Source organism: Momordica charantia, assembly GCF_013281855.1.
Source record: "Momordica charantia cultivar OHB3-1 chromosome 2 unlocalized genomic scaffold, Mcharantia_2.0 BLBB01000002.1, whole genome shotgun sequence".
NCBI lineage: Eukaryota > Viridiplantae > Streptophyta > Magnoliopsida > Cucurbitales > Cucurbitaceae > Momordica > Momordica charantia.
The window spans coordinates 9,793,330-9,814,006 of NW_028275160.1; the positions used below are offsets into that span (position 1 = coordinate 9,793,330).

Consider the following 20,677-nt stretch of genomic DNA (forward strand, 5'->3'; position numbering starts at 1 on the left):
TCAATCCAAATCCTTGAATGTCGATGTCTCCTTGCATGAATCGCTGAAGTATTTGTAGCTTCATTAGTTTATTTGCTTAAAAAATTGAAAATCCACATATAAAGAAAGCGTATGTGCTTTTATTGGCACAATTACAATATCAATATATAGCATAGTTGCAAGGCTATCGACGAATAGACAATTTTAAAAAAATTTAATTCTGATTCAAATAATAATATTTTAAAACTTACTCTAAACTTAAAGGCGAGATTGACCACTTTTTTTTAATTATTTTTTAAAAAAGTATGATTATAAGTCTTTTTTCCTTGTTTATTAAAATATATTTTAAAATTGTTATTCAAATCAAATATATCAAAATCTTAAAAAGTAAAGAAATGTTTAGTTCTCTTTTTTTCTTCTTTATTTATTTATTTATTTTCTTCTGTGCGATGGGGAGTGTATGGTTCTCAAGAGTCACTTTCGAGTTTTTTAAATTTATATTTCAAAAATAAAAAATAGTAGCTTTCGCAAGCTTAATATTTGAAAACAAAAAAACCAAACAAAAATAGTAATTTTAGACTTAAAAATTAGAACGAGAAACTTTACCTCTGATCATAGCAATCAACTTCGTAGAAAAGAATATATCTTGTACACGTTACTAGCTTATCCAATATTTAAATTTGTGTCTTGAAAAATGCTTAAATTTATACCTTGACGAGAAAACACAAAACTTCTAGAAATTCTTAATATTTCTTTTTAAAAAAAACTCTCGTACATTCTTCTCCCACAGAAAATAAATATATAGACTTAAAAGAATTTTAAAATTACAACCACCACCTAAGATATTGTGGGATAGGGTGAGTCATCATTACGTTTAAATTTATAGAATTTAAGGAGAGGCTAGATATAAATATATATATATATATAATTATGTATTTCATATATGTAATTAATAAAACTTGAAACGCTTACCATTTTCACAAGCTTAATTTTCAAAAAGCAGAAAAAACAAAATTGCTATCGAATAGGACCTTAATTTTTCTCTTTGAAATTTAATTAAGACGTAACAAAAAGTATGAAACAAAAAGAACCTAATGGGTAGGATTAAATTATAAGTTTGATTTTTGAACTTTAAAAATAATATATATTTAATTTAAGAACACTTTTAAAAAATTTATAACTAATGATTAAATTTGTAACTCAGCAAAAAGTTTTAATAGATTATTTGAACTCCTGTGTTTAGGTAAATGAAAGTTATTTTATTAAAAAAAGAGAAAAAAGACTAAAAAATTTATTACCAACTGAATAATTAAAAAAAAAATCCAAACAGTTAAACAATAAAAGGCATCTTGTACATCCATGGGTAACAAAAACAAATACTTTTAAAACAGTTATTGGTTGGATTTTTCATTAGAATATATATATATATATATATATATATATTTCATAACCATTCTTCTGTACTTTTATTTTTATTTTTTATTTTTCTTCCAAGCTTTAACCCTTTTTTTTATATCATATGTAACATAACAATGTGCCATTAATTTGTTAACAAGTACAATATTTTTGGATGCAACAGTAAGTAAATAAATATATATATTTTAATATTATCACTTTTAAATATATCAATCAAATACTATTTATTCGTGCACGTAAAAATAAGGGTCTAAATGTTATATGAACTAATTTTGAATCATCACTCTCTTATTTAGTGCATTCAAGACTTTGAAAACAATAAAGAAAATTAAGTTTTGTATTAATTTTTTAAAAGGACAAAAATTAATTAAAAATAAAGGTTAAATTACAAGTTTGGTTTTTGAAGTTTCGGGTTTATATCTTGTTAGGAGGAAATCTGAGCAAGACACATGTCGGATTTCGAGAGCCACAACAACCTAAGGTGCGGGACCACAGACGACTGACCTTGCGAACACATTGCCACCATAGCTGTATAGGGGAGTCGTCAAGCACGACACGTGTCGGATCTCGTTGGTCATTAATTTTAAAATTGTCTAATAGATTCTTAAACTTTCAATTTTGCATTCAATTAGTCTCTAAATTTTGAATTTGTGTCCGATAGATATTTGACTTATGAGATACTTTTTTTTCGAAAAACATATATCATATACAAAATCGAAAGTTTATGACTTTATTAAAACACATTTTAACTATTAGAACTTTTCTACAGCGTTTTTTTTTTCTTTTTGAGTTCATCAAAATAATGGGTGAGATGAAAATTTGGATGCTTGAACCAAATTAAGAACTCACAACCTTTAGAATTTAGGGACATAACTGGAAAAATGGAAAACTTATTCAAAAGTAGAAAAGAAAGAAAATACTTGAACAGCCAGGTTTAAAGTTCTCTTTTTGTTTATAAAAAATACTTAGGTGCTTATTAATGAAATCTTTTTTTCTTGGTTGACTACAATTAAATTTTTGAAAATTGAAAGAGAAAAATGCACTACTCAAACAAAAACAAAAAGAGATAGAAAATGCCACAAAACAATTTTCTTTTTTCTTTTTTATATTTGTTAAGAAATTAAAATGCTATCAAATTTTTATTGGTATGGACCTATAAACACGTAATATTGTTCTTTTGTTTATTCTCTGGCTCAAAATTAAAACTAGATGGTTATTTTTCTCCTCCATTTTCTTAATTTCTTCCTCCACTCTCAAAAATTAAAAAGATACATTGCAAATTAGTGCATTACTCACTAGTTATGACATTTATATCCGATTAAAAAGTCGTGAATTTGATATCACCTCTATAAAAAATATATAATTTTCCTCATTTTTGAGTTATGAATGCTTTTTCTTATTTTATGAGAGATTTATTTTCTAGTGTATGACAGACTTACACGTGGCATGTTTTGGACGAAAAATTAACACCAATTGAGAAAACGAGCCAACTTCAACACTTGTTAAAATGTTGGAGAAATGATTGATGAAATTTGAAAATTTTAAGAACTCAATTAGATCATTTTTCATGTTTTATATTTATGGTTATTGTTTCTCTTTTCTTATTTCTCTCTTTCTCTCCCTCTCTCTCTTTTTTTGGGGAAAAAAAACTACGTAGGATAATTACTTTGTTTTAATAAGTTGGTTTTTTTCCTTATTTCTTTTCTCTTACGATATAAAATTTTAAAAATCAATGTTCTATATAAACGTTAATTTTCTTAGGGCCGTTGGATAACCATTTCATTTTGTGTTTAGTTTTTTTATTTTTAGTTTTTAAAAAGTAGTGTTGTTCGATGACCAATTCAATTTTCTGTATGGATCCTTTTTCAAGTCCATCTCGAATACAATGCGGTATGGTACTCGTGACCCTGCTGGTGGCTGCCACTACCTCACACTTAAATGCTGCCAGCTCAGTCTTCCTACTTAAGCTTAAGGCATCCGTGACCTGGTTGGTCCGTCAAAGCGACAAACTCTAGCACCATATCAATCAAACTTGGCAAGTTTGTCTTGCTTGCCATCGTCCCCATTTTGGCGTGAGTTTCTTCTAGGTCAGGAAGTCACTCGTCGCCACATTATCCGTCCCATCTTGACCAGAAATTGCGACCCACCTCCACGTTCTCAAGTAGTGCATCACTGTTGTCATCTCCTTCTCTTGGACTATGCCTTTTGGTCTCATTGAGCTTTCGGCTCTCATATTCTACTGGGTTACCTTATTGTACTAGCACACTGCCTATGGCATAGTCTGATGCATCCGTGTGTACTTCAAATGACTTAGTTTCTTCAAAATCTGATTTTTTCTTTAAATACTCAACTTTCTTTCTCATTCTAAAATTTGTTTCTTTCTAAATTTCTCCCTACAAAATTTATTTTTTTCTCTCTAAAATTTTCATATTTTGAATATTTATTATTATTTGTCTCTCCAAATTTTTCTAAATTTTTATTTTTTATGTTTTTCTTCTAACAGATCAGTTTCATTTATCTCTCTAGAAATTTAATATTTCTCGTAACTTTTTTCTTTCTAAAATTTCTATCTTTTATAACTTTTCTTTCAATTCATAATCTATTTTTTCGCTGAAAATTATATTTTCTTTTTTCGTTTAATTTTCTTTCGGTGTAACTTTTATTTATCTATGTATTTATTTATTTTCTCTTAAAATTATTTATTTTCTCTTAAAATTATATTTTGAATCTTGTTTATCTCTAAATTTGTTTCCACTATAGTTTTTCTCTTTCTTTTTCTAATTTTTTTTCTTTAACATATGTTTTCCTCTCAACTTTACTTTTTTTTCTCTAAAATTTTTCTCTTTTTGTCTTTTAACTTTTCTTTCACTCATTTTTTTCTAAATTTTTTTTTATCTCCCTAAAATTTATCTTCCAAAACTTTATTTACATCTCTCTAAACTTGTATTTTCATGTCTCTACAGGGATGACAAAAATTTCCATAGGGTCAAGCCCAAAAATAGGAAATGCATGTCCCGACCCCGTCCCCGATTCCATTTTTTAAATAATTAATATATATTTATCACACTTTTTTTATACTTAAATTCTAAAAATAATTAAAAACAATTATAAAACCGATAATTTTTCTCGAGAACATCTCTCGAACTGAATAACGAGGTGGGGACGGAGACTAAAAATTTTTACGAGCACGAGAATGGGAGCATCCTCACTCGCACCCACACCATTGTCATATCTACTCTACATATAATTTTCTCTCTAATATGTATTTTCAATTTTCTAACTTTTTAAAAACAGAAAACTAAAAATGATTACCAAATTGCTTGGTTTTCTGTTTTTTAAAAACAAAAAACAAAAAATGGTTATCAAACATATATGGTTTTTGTTTTTTAAAAACACAAAACCAAAAACTGTATAGGGTTGATAACCATTTTTTTATAAAAACAGAAAACTAAAAACAAGAAAACCCAAAAATAAAAAATATAAATGGTTATCAAACGGACCCTTCATAAATAATCAAAATTAAGAAAAGGAATTGACCCGACGAGCTATGTTTATATTGATATTAAATTCATTTTTTAATATTTATTATATGTTAGATATCGAATATATAAATTAAATTTACCCAACCCATTAGTTTAAGCTTTCGAGTTGAGTGGTAGTTTTTCATCTTTAAAATTATATTATACTGTCAAAGTAAGCATAGTTTAGCGGTAATTGATACATATCTCTAACCAAGAGGTTGTGAGTTCAAATCCCACCTCTGCCATCTATTGTACTAACGTATGTATATGTATATATATATGTGTGTGTGAATAATAAACCCCTAAATATTATTTACAGCAATATTATCAAATGCGCCTACACACATCTTCTTCTTCGTTTAATTTTTTCAAATTTTTAAAGCGAAGGGTACGTATGTCATTTCAGTCACGTACACAATAATTACGCTGAGGACCGGTTCCTTACCGAACGGGATTTTGCCGATTTTTTTAACCGCCCGATCAGTATCGTTAGAAACTCTGTTACTGTTAGTAACAGATCGCCGTCTCAAATTTTACTTTCTTTACTGCTTGATTCGCTCACCGACTCGTGGCGGTTTGCTAGTGGTACGAAATTTGGCAGTGGGGCCCACCAATTCATATAACTGCGCCGTCAAATTACCCCGTTTACAGATTCCCCTGTCATTGCCAAAACGGGGTCCGGTGCCTGCCCTGGACCACCGGCCATGTCTAGTGGGAAATAATAAGGCGTCAGCTCACCCAAAAGAAAATATTACACAAAATAAATAATAAATAAAAGTTAAATTACACATTTAGTCTTGTATTTCGAAAAAAAAAACCTTTACAATTTTCTTTGTTTCTTATAATTTGAATAAATCTATCCAATCGTCTTTCAATTATCTTTAATCTACTTTAAAATTTTACTTTTTTTTTTTTAATTATTTTTCACTTAGCCTTAAATGATAATGCAATTATCATGTAAAACAAATTGCAGTCAATCCACATTTCTCAAAATTAAAAAATCATAGTCAATCTAAACATCTTATGAAAAATACGTGGCTTTTCACTAGTTGGAACCAAATCTTGTCCTAACCACTATTAAATATTTGATAAGGAGATAAATGCAAAAATAAAGAACTTCTTTTTAATAATGAGATGTTACAATGGTTCAATGAGGAGCCAAGTACTTTCTTTACTTTATTTAAAGTTGAAGATTCGATCTCGTACTCCACGTACAAAGAACTAAAAAAAATGACGAGGGTTGGAGTATTAAATATAGAGACTAAATTAAAAATTTTAAAGTTAAAAGACTTAATTGAAATTATGTCCAAATTATTGGGTCAAATTATAATAGCTAAATTCAAAACAAAAAAAAAAGAAAAAAAACACTTATGAACTTTGCTGGTTTTATTCTGTTTATCGTATCAGAGGTTATGTTCCTTTTTGCTTTTTTTCGGGCTCATGGTTTAAAAAATATCTCTTTCTTTTTTTTTTTAAACCTTTTTCATTTCAAAACTACTACTCTTGACATTTCATAAATATTTTTCAAAATATCCGCAAACATTGATTAGGAAGGTTAAGTTGATGATGCAAAATCTAAAATGGTGTGACAAATTAATATTGTATCCTTGTTGAAAAATATTTAGCTCCCTACCCAGAAGGACCATATTGTCTTGAACACTACCATTGAAAAATTGGCACTTCCTCATTTTTTTATTCCTCCATTGTATCAATTGTCATGTTATTGTTACAGATTCTACTGCATCATAATTTAACAGATAAAGTTATATATATATTTATTTATTATAATTTAGCTATTTATAATTTAACAGAAAATGAAATAAAAAGATTAAAAAAAATTCCGGAAGGCTCTCTGAATAACGGAGTCGTCGTCATCACTATCACCATCACCGTCTGAGAGCCACAGTGAGTTTTATAGAAAGAGAAGAGAGCTTTCTCTCTCTACGCAGCTCTTCCACTCCACTCTCTCTCTTCAGATTCGTACTGTCAAACACCAACGACCCTACGAACCAATTCTGAGTTGATCAGACGACAGTGTGTGTGAGTGAGTGGGAGATAATGGTGAAGAAATGTAGGGGAGTTGCAGAGATTTCAGTCATGGAGCTCGACCTCAGGACTACCAGAGCCGCCCAGCCTGATTTGGATGATGACGATTTGCCCGCTTCCACCTCCAACAAGAGGAAGATTACGGCCGGAACAGATCTGTTTCAGTTTTCCACCGCCACGACGTCGTTTCTCAAGCTCCGTAGCCGGAGACGACGCCGGATTCTTTTGCCGGAGAATTCGGTTGCTACGGCTCCGCCGGAGACGACTGTCCTTCGCCAGCCGAGGACGAGCTCTACCACTCCTTGCTCAGATGATGATGCGTCCGCTATCTGTTGCTCCAGTAGTAACGGCTGCAGCGAGGTTGTTGAGGAGAGTCGCGTGATCAAGTTCGTGGATCTGGAGGTGAGAAGTTCTGAAAATTTGATTCTGAATTTTGGTCGAGAGATTGTTTGGTACGGTTGTAATAATTTTATTTGATTTGTTTCTGAAAATTTGTGTGTTCATATAATTGCTTTTTCAGGATGAGAATAATGATGAACTTGGAGTGCGAGCGTACGAAAATCGCAGTCGAGAAAGGTTTTTTTCCCGACTCGAGATCTGAAATTGTTGAGTTTTCTGATCTCTTTTTGTGATTTTTGAATTCAAATTTTGAAGAAAGATCAGAGAATGTTTCGTTTCGGAAACGGACTTGCCTCCATTAAATTAATCAATAAATTGTTTCCGTTTGTGATTTTAATTCCTCTCTCTCTTCCTCTTCCTCTTTCCTCTCACTCTCTCTTTCGTCTATAAATATACAGTTTGCGAATACAGTCTCATAAAGCTTCAGTACTCCGTTCTTCCTTTCCATCTTCTTGTAGGAGAGAGACCACTCCGTCTAGCAAATTTCGGTCAGCGCAGTCCGACGACATGGAGTCTCCGGCAGGGAAAAGCGAGGCAACTTCTGGTGATACATCGTCTTTGTCAGTAGCGAAGATGCCGACAGAATCCGATCTCGAAGAATTCTTCATATCCGCTGAGAAAAACCTCCAGAAATGCTTCGCAGAGAAGTAAGTATTTGACTACAAATCAAACTCAGCAAAACGATCTAATCAATAGTTTAATTATTTCTTCAATTTCTGGTTAAAAACGTACGCTGTTGATAAATTAAGATTATTAACGGTTTGAGATTCTTCACACTTTTCAGGTACAACTACGACATTGTTGAGGACGTTCCCTTGGAAGGACGTTACGAATGGATTCGATTAAAGCCATAACAGAAGACAAAATCAAGAAAATAGAACCATTCTGATCTCTCCTTAGCCTCGTATATTAGCTTAATCCTCCATTAGAGCGTACGTACTAATTCAATCCTTCCTTCTTTGTAGACTTCCCTCTCCTTCTCTCTTTTTTCCTTTTCTGATTGTACAGTTAGCGCTCTCTCGTTAATTTGTTCTTCGTACGGGTTATACGGAGAGAGACGCTTCTGCAGAAAAAGAGAAATTGTAAATTCCTTAGCGGATTAGGAAGAATTTGATCCAAAAAAGAAAAGAAGAGAAAAATCTTATTCGAGAAGATGAGCATCTAAAATTCGTCAGTTTGCTACACACGCTTCCACATGATCAGTTCTTCACTGGTACGATTCCCAGTCTGAAATTCCTCCTTATTTTTCGTTCTTTTGAATTTTAGCTATTATTTTTTATGGACAGATTAGAAACTCCCCTTTCATTTGTCCTTTTGCTTACATAAATTTGTTTCTTATGCTCTTTTTTAACTCTTTCTTCTTCTTCTTCTTCTTTCAGATTCTTATAAGCTTGTTCTTGTTCTTTATCTGTTCTCTTTTGATCTTTTACACATTTTCTTCAAAATTTTATCCAATTTTCCGTTTCATTCTCCGTTGATTAATCTTTTTTTTTTCTTTTTCTTTTTCACTTCCCGATTCCCAAACAAGGGCTGAGAGAAGAAATCTTTTATTCTTCTCCAACTTCAGATTAGACACAGAGGCCGGGGCATGTGGAAACAAAATCAAGGGAAGAAAGAATTGAAAAGAATAATTTGCTATTTACAGCACACACCCAAAAACCAAATTATCTCTCTAAAATTTTCCAGATCGAATTTTCATATCCCAAAATAAAAATGCCGAGAGCTACGGAATGTCAAAAATAACTTGGATTTTTCTGTTATTGCTATTTTCCTCTCTCTCTGTGGTCCCCTTTCCAATTATTGGCAGTTAAATTTTATTTTGAAAAAAAAAGGGGGTTTAACTTTTTTTTTATCATTTTTTTTCCAAGTGAATTTTGGACTAATAAAATTTAAGTATTTACGGGTGAAAACAGCCGTTAAAAAAAATTGATAGTTATTTTTTACTACTCCAAAACTTACCTCGTAAAAGAAAAAAAAAAGTTAATGGGGAAAATAAAATTTGGGTGTAGGGGAAAGCTATGTGAAAAAGAGAAGGATAAAGTTGCACATGGAATTAGATTCCCTGACATGGCCGATGTGGGAAGGGGAATGAAAAAGGGACGCTTTTTTTCCTTTTTTTTCCTTAAATTAATAATTTATTTATTTATTTTAAAAATATGAAAAATAATAATAATAATATATATATATATTTACTGAGCAAGTGTTGCTTTCTGTTACGGTTTAATGATTGCGAGGATGAGTTCTTTCTTTCTGGGCACGATCTGTTGCAGGTTTCATGTAATTCCGTGACAAATTTCTTCCAATTTGATTTTAGGATTAAATAATATTTGAGATTTTATGAATTTTAGTACCATTTGTATTTTAAAATGCAGATGTCCGACATCTAGTGATGTCTGAAATTTCAGATAGTTAGAATTTTAGATGTCCGGTATCTCCATATAGTCATATTTGTTTCATAAGAAAAGATAGTCGAATTTGATTTTTAATGTGTTAAATTTATAGAAGGTTCCAAAAATGCCCTCACCAATACTCATATAATTTATAAATTCATTTAACATAATAAATTCATTTAAATTAATTTAATATTTTATTTTTTTATATGTTGTTTTGTAGAGCAAATTAGTTCAATATATATTTCATTTTCAACTTTAATATTTTTCCAAAAAGATAATCATATAATTCGTATTATCTTGGATAAAATTTATTTATCTTATTATTTTTTTTAAGAGGAAAGATATCACAGATATATTGGTCGTCAAAAAAATTGTTACTTTAAAATTATATATTTATGATAATAAATATTATTAATAATATAACTCCTTCAAAATATTAAAAATAAATCGAAATATTATATAATTTAATTGCAGTTTATTTTATATGTAAATGTAATGTACAAATATACAATTAATTACATAAAATTGCTTATTAGACAATGAGTCCATTAATTTATTTAAATTATAAATTTCAAAATAAAATAAGAATTTTTTGGGAAAAATAAAGAAAATTGATGAAAGAAAATATATTGAAAAAAAATGAAAGACAAAAATGTAAAGAGCGAATGCCCTCAACACGGGTATCTGATACCCACGTTTCAAAAGGAAATCCAAAACTCGTTAGATGCCTCCTATACGGGCATCCTAGGATACTCGAGCATTTTGAGATACTCAGGTATCATACATTCCCCACAAAACAAATGTGGGAATCTAGATATCCGTCCAATCCAATGGGAATCTTGGATTCCCACGAAACAAACGGCCTCTTAATTCATATATATACTTTCAAAAGTTTTGGTCATTTTTATCTCAATTTTTTCTACGGTAGTTTTAGAATAGCATGACAGTTGACACTGTATTAGTTAAATTTCTTGAAACATACCTAATTTGTATTGAAGTATTTTTATTGTGTATAAAATTTGTGTTAAAATTTTATAAATTGAGACAAAAAAAAAGTTACTTTTTAAAAATACATAGACTAAAGAGATACTTGGGAAGTATAGACGTTAGAATGAACAAAATTATATGGACTAAGATGAAATAGTACTCGAACCAAAATAGTGTTTAACTATTGATTTTGTCTTTTGTTTTAATTAATTAAAAGAACAACGAGATGATGGGTTTTTGTTCCTTCTCTAATTTGTGGGAGGATAATAGAATTTCTAGTTCAATAATGTGGGCATTGATTTTACTAATGAATAATTCAAGTTTTTTTTAACACGAATAATTCAAGTTGATATGATAATAATACTAATGGCAATAAAATCTTTTTTTAAAAAATGGTAATAAATTCAAACAAAAAAAAAATACTAATGGCAATTGTACTCCAAAAAAAAAAAGAGGAAATAATTGGAGACTTGTTTTTTAAAACAAAAATATTAAATTTGACGTACTTTTTATTTTCTTCATTGAAAAATGGACATTTGCTTCATTTATGAAATCTATTTTTAGCTTTAAAGTTTTGGTACCAAATATGGGGTTAATAAGGTAACTTGGAGTTATCAATTACGGGGATAGTTGTTAGCTAGAGAAATTAAAATTTTTAGGTTGACAATCTTTTTTATCGTTAAAAAAATTTCCAACTTGGTTAATTATCCTAAAGTCAAAATACATACAAAATTACAAAGAGAAAGAAAATCACTTAAATTAATGTCAAACCGAGCATAGCTTAAGACACCTATGAGTTCGAACCCCACCCCACATGTTGTATAAAAAAAAACCACTTAAATTAATTTCATGAAAAAGATTAAAAATAAATAAATAGTGGAAGTTTGTCATTGCAAGTTGCAAGAAAACAATTTAAATGCTCATTTGACAAATTTCTACTTTTCACATGTTCTAGTTGTTTTATGTTCCTCTTATTAATTCTTTTTTTTTTTCCTTTGGAAAGATTCCTATTATTAATTCTTTGTCCATATTGTTTCAATCAAAAAAAAAATAAAAAATTCTTTGTCCATATAATTCATGACAACCCTCGCAAAAAAAAACTCAAGACCATGACATTTATAATATCTCTCAATAAAACCAAACGAATATTCCATCAATACCTTTGTCAGTACCTTGTAAAATTTTACATTTATTTCTCTAGAAGAAAATGGTCATTTTCGGAACGAAAATATTTACCCGCATGGGTAAAACATTTTTCTATCGATCCTCTTCGTTGATATTACCGATGTGTATATGAGTGTATATATAGATTGCAAAGGTAAAAGTTTAAGGACATAATATAAGTAATAGCATAACATTTAAAAATAATAATTAAAGATTAAATAAACATAAATTACATCGGTACTAAAAGTAAGGGTGGGGGATTGAACTTACAATCTCTTGATTGGAGATATATGTCAATTACCATATGCTTGTTTTTGGCAATTACATCTTTCTTTTAGTTTAGGAACAAGCGAGAATATACCTTCAAAGCTCTTACATTTATTGTAAAGAGTTTCGACATGGGTCAAATTGCATACCTAAGACACAAGGAAGCATTTGCAATAAATATACATACATACATCTATTATAAGCATTTTATTAATTAATTAATTTATAATAATAGACAAATTTTTTGAGTACAATATGTTAACTTGTTAAAGTAATCTAAGTAATTCCACTATATAATAGATTTCCATTGGACGGATATATGAGCCGATTGAAATTTGGTAAATTTTCCTTTCGTGTTTACTAGAATATAGAAATAAAATCAATTGATGAGATTTAATCCAATTTCTCTAAGAATGAGTAATTTCATTTCTCAAGAATAATCTCATTCTCATCCCATTCGTCTCACACAATTTCATTAATATTTTTTTAGTTTACATAATTTAATTTTACATACTTCTTACTTGTTAATATTTAAATAAATTGTTAAAATAAAAGATATTACTATTAAAATAAAATAAAATATATTAATATTTGAATACAACATGTTGGGGGATTCGAACTCACAACCACTTGGTTGGAGGTATATGCCAATTACCGCTAAGCTATGCTCGCTTTGGCATACTATGAAAAATGTTGATTCGTACCTTAAATCGAATTCATGAAGAAATGTCAATGAAAATGTTGACGCGTGGACGAAAATTTAATACCCGGTCACGTATAAATTATATTCCCTTATTGCCCCTACCTTCCTTCCTCCCGGATTCCTGGACAGACATCCAACGCCAATAACTGAACAACCGCTTCAATCCCTCTAACGAACGAGCTCCGTCAATCCAATAATGATAATAATAATAATAAAGAATTATAAAAATAAAATAAATAAAAAATAATAATTTTCTTTTTCTATTTTAGAGCCAGAGGTGGGGCTGCTTCTTCTGGTTGATCTTCGCCATTTTTGTTCGCTCTCCCATCTTGTTCGCGTCACAAGGTGTGGTGGTTAACGATTATGGATGCTTGATCTTCCCCAACGCAATGGATGTTGATTTCCGGCGTAAATCCCAGTCCACCCCTGCTCGGAGATCTTCGGCGGCGGCGGCGCTGGTGGTGGACGACGACGACGGAGGTATGGCGCTTTCTCAGGTGGTCAGGAGTCCCAGGAACAGGCTCTCTTCATCCTCGGTCCGTATTCCTCTTTCCCTCTCTCGATTTCCATGTCTTGAAATCACGGAATGAGTCGAATGGAAATGGATTCTGATCGTTGTTGATCGATCCTTGGTCGTTAAGGCGCCGCGTTGTGTCGCTGTTGTTTTTTAGGTTCTTTCGGGGAATTTATTTTTGGTTATGATCCTGTTTGTGTTCGCGATTAACAATAGGTGATACGCATTGGTACTAGGGTAAAACGCGGAAGCCAATGGAGGACAATCTGATGGTTCAGAAGGTTAAGAAGAGGCTTGCGGATTGGAAAACCAGCCATGTGAGACGACACTCTGTTTCTTTTTTTGTTTCTATCGTAGGAGGGATAAACTTCTTCTATGACTTTTGGAGAAGTTGCTGCTCGGGAACTTCGATGGATTCTTGGCTAATCAATTTTTTAAAACACGAGTGTGGAAAATTCTGTTTTATCTGAAGGAATCTAATTTTGTATGCATTCTATAAATATAGGAATCAAATTGATATTATAACACGTGAATAGACTTCTTAACTCTTGAGTAAAAATATAATGATGATAATCGCCAATTCATTTCGGGACATATGAAGAGTTCTGAGATTCATTTCTTCCAAATGTGATGATGTAGTTCAATATTTGGGTTACTTCCAAATTTCCAATGATAGGGTTGTTTAACTTATAATCTTCAATCGAGCTAGACTTTTTTTATCTCCACAAGTGCTCATGTAATGTTGATTATTACTGGTATGAAAAGTGGAAGGTCCCAAATCTTGGATGATATAAGACAGATCAAAATACTAACGGGCAAGGTAATGAAAAATTACAAGGAGTGGAACATATCATTGAATTGCATGTTTTGTCCATTTGAAAATGAACTTATTTTCAAACCATTTTGATTGATTGATACCTTCGTTCCACCTAATTTCTAGCATTAGTGGTGCAACAAATGCAGCCTCCATAGATTCCTCTACTCTTTACTAGAGCAATTTTTAATTGTTATAATTAGTGTTGGAATGTCGGGAACTAACTAATCCAAAATTCTGAACAATGCTTGAACAGGCTGTAACTGGTCCTGGAGGGAAGTTTATGAGGTAGGTGAAATATGGCATATGGTTTGCTTCTGTTACATATATGTATTTATGCATGCACAATTATGTACACTTACACACCACACAACTGTCATTTAAGTATTATCTTACGACAAGAATATCTTTGTTTTTGAAGCTTTGAGCAAAATAAAGCAGCATATGACGATCAATGCTCTCCTGGGGAATTTAAATCGTCGGCTGTGATTCATGCACTAGAGGTTCGATCAAAGTTGGAACCGGAATTTCCTAGCTTTGTGAAGTCATTGGTCAGATCACATGTTGCTAACTGTTTTTTGATGGTAGGCTCAGTAAAAATACATGATTTAAGTTGACTCATATAATTGATGAAGTAATTGGTGGCGTTTCCAATATTTTTCTCTTTGTAAAATAACAGGGGCTTCCTGGGTCATTCTGTAAGTCTTACTTGCCAGTAAGAGATAGTACGATGATTTTAGAAGATGAAGCTGGGAGAAATTTTCAAGTAAAATATATTGCACATAAGACAGGATTGAGTGCTGGATGGAGACAATTTTCTGCTGCACACAGGTTGCTTGAGGGCGATGTTTTGGTCTTCCAACTCGTTGGGCCCGCTAAATTTAAGGTAATATCTTGTGTTTCATTATCATAATGTTCATCAACTTGTTGAAGTTTGAATATTATATTGAATGAAATGGTATATCATTTCATTTAAATGCAAAAGAAGAAAAAGAGAAAAAAATCATCCGTTTTAGTCAAATAGACAGACAATATAACTAGATGGACTACAAAAAGGAGTCCGTCAAAAAGGAGTCCGTCTTATAGAAAATATTAAGGAACATACGGGATTGAGTGAATGGATGGCAACTCCTTGAGAATTTAATCATTCAAATATATCACCTCATGTGTGAACTACTTTATTTTGTTTGACAGTGATATCAATACGGGATTGAGTGAATGGATGGCAACTCCTTGAGAATTTAATCATTCAAATATATCACCTCATGTGTGAACTACTTTATTTTGTTTGACAGTGAGATATATCAATATTTTGTTTATGTACTTAATATAAATATTGAGATAACGGTTTGAGTTGAAGAACTCTTGCTACATTATCATTTCATTTCCAAATTAGTATTAACTACAGAAGTGTAAGTTGCTTAAATTTTTTAGTAATTTTTTTTAATAATGTTCACCAAAAGAGAGAACAAAAAAAAGATAAAAACAAATTTTTTATACTTCAACTATGCCCCTAATTCAGAATTACGGTCTTAGATATTTTAGAAATGTGAAGGGCATCATGTTTGAGATATATTTGATCAATAGCTACGTAGAAGGCTAGAACTTAATCATTTTCATTTGGCGGATCGACAAAGTTTCTAGCATTTGCTTTATTCACTTTTTTTCTTACAAGGAACGATAAGCCTCCAATATGGCTCACATTTACAAGGAGAAAAGCGGGTAAGGGTGTTGCAGAAGATAAGGGATAGACTCTATTACGAGCGAGTGTTATGTGCATGAGATATGAGGGAATGGAGGACATCTTTAATACAGACAAAAAGAAGTTTGTTAGAGTGAAAATTGTATCAAGCTGGCTGGTCAGTGGGATGGTCAGAGGGAAGGGACTAAGGGAGAAGGTAGTCAATTAGCTAGCAGTATCTCTGTGAGTAATATCATGAGTAGTGAACGTCCCAAACCTCTTGAAAGTTGGCTATATCCGGTTAATTGCTTTAAATTGGTGCCCGAGCACTTTTGTGGGCTCGTCAAGAGGAAAGAAAATGAACATATAATGGAAGCCAGAGAGTCTATATTTGGAGCTGTAGTAGTGGAAGTCTAGAAGATTCTGATGGAACACCACTGTATTGCTGGATGGAATGAGCAAACTTCTGCACCAGTTGGAAGAGTGTTAGTGGTTCAATACTGAGCCGATAGTGCAAGGAAACGAGGGAATAGGTACCAGCTGACTAGTTTGTGGGGAAGTAGGCAAGTCTAGCGCCAGGGAGTATCGTGATGGAAATGGGGGAGGAATATAAGATCCTGCGAGAAAAGGACAATAGGTTGAGGTTGTTAGTTGGGAATCATTTGCTTGGATTTGAATCTACAATTTCCTACATTCCACCTTGAAAACAAGGTGAAAGTTTAGGTTGGGGTTATTGATAGGAATGCTAAGCCTCTAATCCAGTTTTTATGTATACAAGGTGAAAGATGGGTAAGGGAGGCAGGGAAACTAAGCGTTAGGGGATAGTTTCTATTATGGGCAGGTGAGTGATGTGCGTGTGGTATGAGGGTAGGGATGATATGTTGTAACACATACAAAATGGAGTCTGTTAGAGTGAGAGTAGCATTTGAGTAGTAAGTTGGAAAGGAGATCAGTTAGCAGTAATGACTGATCTCGTGACAAAGGAGGAGAGCTCCCTGTCCTCTTTAAAGTTTGTCTATATTGGAACTGTTTTTCTCTAATCTGAGAAGTATCTAGTGAATTGCTTCAAGTCCTATATTTATTGGCATGTAACCTTACTGTCATTTGCTAATTCCCAGGCACAATCATGTGTTGGCATGGAATAAGTTTCTTTATAAATTTCAGAATTTCATATTCCTCGTGAATTTAGGCATACAGTGAATTGTATAAGTGGTTTGGATGTTGAGTTAGATCAAGGAAAATTTCGTGATCGTTAATGATTGGAGGGTTAAATAGCTTCTTAGGCAGGGGTTTCCTCTACCCCGGCCATTGGGCTGTTTTCAGAACCGTTGTGTTGAATATATATATTTGTCTCTTATAAAAAAAAGAAAAATTGTTATGAGCCTGAGAATGTTAGTTTAGCAAGTTATGTGAGATGAATTATTCATAAAGGAAAATAAGTTAGACTACTATTAAGTAATAATAAATGGTCATATTTACAGTAACCCTTAAGCACTTGAGTTCAATGGTAATTTAACATGATACTAGAGTAGGCATAAAGTAGAAGGTTCTGTATTCAAACACCATTCGAGCAACTATAATGTCATTTCCTCTCCAATTAATATTGATAACTATTTGTTGGGTTTTGTGAAAATTTCCAAGCCCACAAGGGAGAGTGTTAAGTAATAAATGATTAAATTTATCGTGGCCTATCAGCTTGAGCTTTTGGATTAAAGGGTAATTTGACAAATATGTCACTATTAATCAATATCTTGTCACTTTATGATTTCTCCCGGTTCCAAATCATAGGAAGTGTTGTTTATTATTTACCTGCTGATAAATTCTTAGATGATGGATTTGATTGCAACGTGTTTTAAATTTGTTTTACATGGCCATCATCTAGGAGAAATTATTCTGCATGGATTGATGTAATACAGGTTGAAGGTGGTTAGTACTACTACTAATAGTATGCTTTGGAAGTATTTGTTTTCAATACTCTAAACACTCTTTCCACTGATCAAAATATTTCTCAAAATTTTCATGATCTTTTCTAACTACATAATTGGTACTACATCTTTTTTTGGTGCTTGCATGAATAGAGTATTTCATTTAGAAACTTTACTCTCGAAAAGATATTCAAAATACATTCTAAATGTATCAACTATGCCTTCCAATTCGTCAAAGTTCATCTCTCTGGTGTAATTTGTAAAACGCCATATCTAATTTATATTTTTTTTTGTCCTGGCTGCTTAAAATTCCGTTGTGGACTATATTTGTTATGAGCCTTTAACTTCGTACAATCAGACTCGGACTGAATTAAGCAAAGCTGGTCAATGCATAGTGAAACTGAATTTTTCTGTGTTTTAACATGCTTTTGTTCTAATTATTAATGACCAATATCTTGTTTGTTACTTCCCACTAATTTACTTCTACTGTAGGTTTATGTTACAAGGGCAAGTGATGTAACAGAAGTGGACGGTGCTCTTGGCCTACTCAATTTGGAGTCTCATACTAGGCACAGCGATGTCGGTAGGTCCATTCACTGATACTCTTTAGATACCATCTGTTCATTTGCAAATTTTTGTATGTTAATGATTCCCAATTCTCTTGAACCTTGACTACAGGAAAAGAGACCGAGAATAAGGCCGAGGTGCGCAGCGACATTTCAGACAAAAAACGTGCAAAGGGGGCTCTACTCGACTCTCCTGAGAAGCAGAGAAAGCATAGCCCATTGAGGTCAGCTCCAAGGCAGGTAGCAGAATATTCTGAAAATACTAGTGAAGTGGTTGTTTCAGAAACAGTGGAAGCTGCTTTCAACCTCTTTCAGCCAGCGGTTCCATTTAAGGACATCAGAAGTTTTGATGACTTCAACATTGTAATAGATGGGCTATCAATAAACCCTGAACTGCCAAGAGACCTGCGGAAAAGGTACTTCAAGCTTTGCTGCAGTCAGAACATGTTCCTCCACGAAAATCTCATCCAGGGCATGAACCGAAACTTAGTTACCGGAGTTATTTCCGAGACGATCACTATCGCCGATTGCATTAAAGCTAGCGACCTCTCTACTTCACGGGACGAGTTTTCTGCCTGGGACAAAACGCTCCGGGCCTTTCAGCTTTTTGGAATGAATGTTGGATTTTTACGTACTCGGCTCCATAGGCTCGCAAATCTTGCGTACGAATCAGAAAACGCCTTAGATGTAAGAACGTTGGTAGATGCCAAAAATGACCAAGTTCATGTGCATGATGAGATCAGAAATATTGAGACAAAGCTTGTTGAGTTGAAGGAAGCTTGTGATAGATTTGGTGCTGCCATTGATGGCTTAGATTCAAAAGCTGAAGTTTACAAGTCCAAGTTCCAGGAAGAAGTTTCAGCTCCATGGTAATAATATATATACTCTACTCCCTGTAATATAACACCATTATATTTTTTTTTCCTTTTTAATATAATGCTTCGTGCATTTTGTTTTGTTTTTGTTTTTTTTTTTTAAAAAAAATCTAATCTCCCCGTCCACCGCTTGTGAAAATGTGTAGAGACAAAGAAGCTATGATGTAAATTCTCAGCTCATGATCATTTACAGTAGGGGATTGTATACACATATACTTTACATATAAAAAGAACTTGTAACCAATTCAACATGAGATTGGATGATAGTGATTGAGCAAATGACTTGTTCAATCATATGAAGCTAGCCAAATATTCGTTTCGAAGCTTCGAGTGAACATTTGTCGACTAAAACGCCACTTTTCCCTTGCGTTCCGCTCTTCAACATGATCAGAAACAACATCCTCTCTCAAACGAGTGGGTAGTAGAGTTAATTCGAGTTGCAAATTATTCAACACTTGATCATGAACATTAGCTGCAATGTGCTTTATTGTGGTGTGGTAGCAAGAGTTCCTATACATATTTTATCACAACACAAAATCAATTTAATGATTCTTTCATCGAGGAGCTACTGAATCTAATAATTTCTACCAAATATTAGAGATCTTAAACTTGGTCTTAAAAGTTCATTTTTCTTGTAAAGCCAATCTAATGTCAACTTCAGTTAACGTATCTTACTCCTTCTTGATAGACTGAATATTCGATCTCTTCATCCCACGTTTGTTATAACTAAAAAAATAATAACTATACTATCTAATTGTATGAGTATATATTTATTTATTACATTATAAAAAATTTGTAGGGTTGTGGACTGTTATAATATTTGATACTTATTCATTTCTTATATTGAAAAAAAAAGGTTTAATATAAGATTGATGAATGATAAATTTTGACAAATAAAAAAAAATTCACGTCATTATATTTAAATTAATTATGGAATTAATATATTATTGAATCTGGGACCAATTAATATTCAATTAGTGTCTGTAAATTAAATTAAAAGACAAAAAAAAGGGCAAAACCAAATAACGTTACATGTCTTCTTTATAACCGTTTGATCATACAAGTTGGCATGATCAAATTGAGTCATATTAGTCCACACATGAAAATTTTCTCTCTATATATACTTCTAATTAAATTTTAACAATTTAGTCCTTTAAACTTTGGCATATAACTATTTATTTTCGATTGTTTAGCATTTATAATAATTTACCATCTACCGTAAAAAGTCGTGTTGAGGTATAATACGGCCGATTTGTCCTAGCATCTATCTAGATCCCACATGTGACTCTGAATGGTTGCCATATCAAACTCCATTAAAAACTTTAACAATATTTTTTTACAATAGAGAGCGTCAATCGAAAAAAAAAATTTGTTTTTTGATATCCGTGAGTGTCCAAGCCAGTTTATGCACATCTCGACTAATCTCA

At 32.1% G+C, this 20,677-nt stretch overlaps 2 protein-coding genes across 5 annotated transcripts; both read left to right on the forward strand.

Annotated features, from left to right (window-relative positions):
* Positions 1–6,783: 6,783 nt before the first annotated feature.
* Positions 6,784–8,712, forward strand: LOC111017879 (uncharacterized). 2 transcript variants are annotated; one of them, XM_022293760.2, is made up of 4 exons: positions 6,784–7,364; positions 7,483–7,538; positions 7,760–8,008; positions 8,146–8,712. In XM_022293760.2, exons 1-4 carry the CDS (start codon positions 6,975–6,977, stop codon positions 8,213–8,215), a joined length of 765 nt encoding a protein of 254 aa, XP_022149452.1. In that variant the 5' UTR covers positions 6,784–6,974; the 3' UTR covers positions 8,216–8,712. The 2 variants fall into 2 exon arrangements, with proteins under 2 accessions (XP_022149452.1, XP_022149453.1); XM_022293761.2 differs by having other exon boundaries at positions 6,788–7,364; positions 7,820–8,008.
* Positions 8,434–19,374, forward strand: LOC111017874 (B3 domain-containing protein Os01g0234100). Of its 3 annotated transcripts, none has more exons than XM_088120951.1 (7): positions 8,434–8,574; positions 13,145–13,411; positions 14,460–14,491; positions 14,625–14,787; positions 14,883–15,089; positions 18,302–18,392; positions 18,488–19,374. In XM_088120951.1, exons 1-7 carry the CDS (start codon positions 8,557–8,559, stop codon positions 19,246–19,248), a joined length of 1,539 nt encoding a protein of 512 aa, XP_087977077.1. In that variant the 5' UTR covers positions 8,434–8,556; the 3' UTR covers positions 19,249–19,374. The 3 variants fall into 3 exon arrangements, with proteins under 3 accessions (XP_087977077.1, XP_022149446.1, XP_022149447.1); XM_022293754.2 differs by lacking the exon at positions 8,434–8,574 and adding an exon at positions 13,626–13,706; XM_022293755.2 differs by lacking the exon at positions 8,434–8,574 and adding an exon at positions 13,606–13,706 and having other exon boundaries at positions 13,272–13,411.
* The last annotated feature ends 1,303 nt before the right edge of the window (positions 19,375–20,677 follow it).